This window comes from Charadrius vociferus, unplaced genomic scaffold (genome assembly GCF_000708025.1).
Source record: "Charadrius vociferus isolate BGI_N301 unplaced genomic scaffold, ASM70802v2 scaffold41, whole genome shotgun sequence".
In the NCBI taxonomy this organism is placed as follows: Eukaryota; Metazoa; Chordata; class Aves; order Charadriiformes; family Charadriidae; genus Charadrius; species Charadrius vociferus.
The window spans coordinates 1,233,699-1,235,287 of NW_009647013.1; the positions used below are offsets into that span (position 1 = coordinate 1,233,699).

General features: G+C 59.0%; 1 protein-coding gene across 1 annotated transcript in view; it reads left to right on the plus strand.

The window, feature by feature from the left end:
- The first annotated feature begins 1,326 nt into the window (after positions 1–1,326).
- Positions 1,327–1,589, plus strand: part of EFR3B (EFR3 homolog B (S. cerevisiae)) — a 64,411-nt gene continuing 64,148 nt past the window's right edge. The window contains exon 1 of the mRNA XM_009895463.1: positions 1,327–1,463. Within this exon, the coding sequence (XP_009893765.1) occupies positions 1,327–1,463 (137 nt within the window). The remainder of the gene's footprint in view (positions 1,464–1,589) is intronic.

Here is a 1,589-nt window from a genome sequence, read left to right on the forward strand (position 1 = left end):
CCTGGTGCGTTTCCAGCCGGCGTTGCAGTATCCGGGCGGGATTTGTCCCCTGCAGTGAAGATGGGGACTTCTCCGCCTGGATCGAACGCTGGAGGGGATTGTGCCGGGCCGGGAGCTCCGTTGCTCACCTCCAACCTCATCAAGCCCCACAGCTTAAAGGCTCTGATAATTCCTTACGCCGGCAGTAATTGCACAAGAAAATGTGCTTCCAGGGATGCTCCGCTCCCCGTCGCAGGTCGCTCTGCCTTGGGGACCGGGTTTGGTCCTCCTCCGCGGGGACAGCAAACCACCGGCAAAGGCTGGAGAGAAAACCTGGCCTTGGCCGGTCCCGTCACGTTTCCATCTCTGTAAATGAGGGCGTTCGGTCAGATTTTCTGCCAAAAATTACAACTGGCTGCGGGCTTTGAGGTAGCGTCGCTTGGGGAAATAGAAAACCACAGAAACGTGTGTGGTCGGCGTCTCACAAAGGTCCTTATTGTGTTTTTTGTTGAACGTACAAAACAGGGCCGGGGTTGGGGGGGGAGGGTGCGTGGTTTGGTTTGGGGTTTGTTTTGGTTTTGGGGTTTTTTTGCCTCTAAAAACCTCTCAAACTCGCCGCCCTGCCCGTGTCCTTGGTTGTTCGTGTCGCGTGCGGCTCTGCGCTGCGTGGGGCAAGGCCCTGGGCTCGCAAAACGAACCTGGCTCTTAATTAAGCCGTTTTCGGACACCGGTTGTGATGCTGTGTGGACCCTCAGCCTCTGTCACAACTTCCCCACCTCCATGGGCCGGACCGGACAAACCACGTCTACGCGACGCCCGGTGAACATGTCGAGACCGGAGTTTAAGTGAATTTCCTCCTATTTAAGCTCTTTCCTCCCCGCAGCTTTCCCTCTTTCCAAAAAACTCCTCCCCTCGAATCGGCGCTGCCGACGTGCCGGGTACGTAACGCCAAACCTCCCGGCGCGCAGCTCTGCCCTTTAACGGGTGGTTTTTTTTCCTCCCACGTGTGAAATAAAGGGCTGGTGCGGTCTTAACGCCCGAATCTAATCACCGCTGTGAAATATTAATTAATCTGGCCGCTAGGGAAGCTTTTGCGCTGACGCGCTGCGGTGCGGAGGGACCGGGTGGTGGAGTGTCAATGACGGAGGGGCGAACCCGTCGCTGGTGTATGGTGGTAGTGGGGTCTGATTTACGTCCCACCACCCCCCGAGGAGTTATTAAAGCTGGATTTGATGCCCGCGTGCCCGGAGCTGTTGGCATTTGGAAGGTGGAGGGTGGGGGGGAGATGGGAAGGGAGCGCGTTTGGGCAAATCCAGGTGGGATTCCGACACGCTGGCACCAACGTGGATGCCACCTCTGGAGCAGCTCCGTTTTGGGGTTGTCCTGATGTGGGAAACCCCGGCGCGGAGCCGCGTGCTTCGTCGTCCCCCCAACGCCGCCCCGGCTGCGACGGTGGAAGCCAAGCGCGCACGGCGTGTGGAGGAGTGCCGGGGGGGAAGCTGTGAATTTAATGATGAGTTAAAAAGGCTTCGCGCCGACGGCTCCGAGCGGGCGACGGCTGGGAGAGAGCGTTTCCCTCTCCGGCGTGGTCCTTCCCCCTCCCCCTCAGC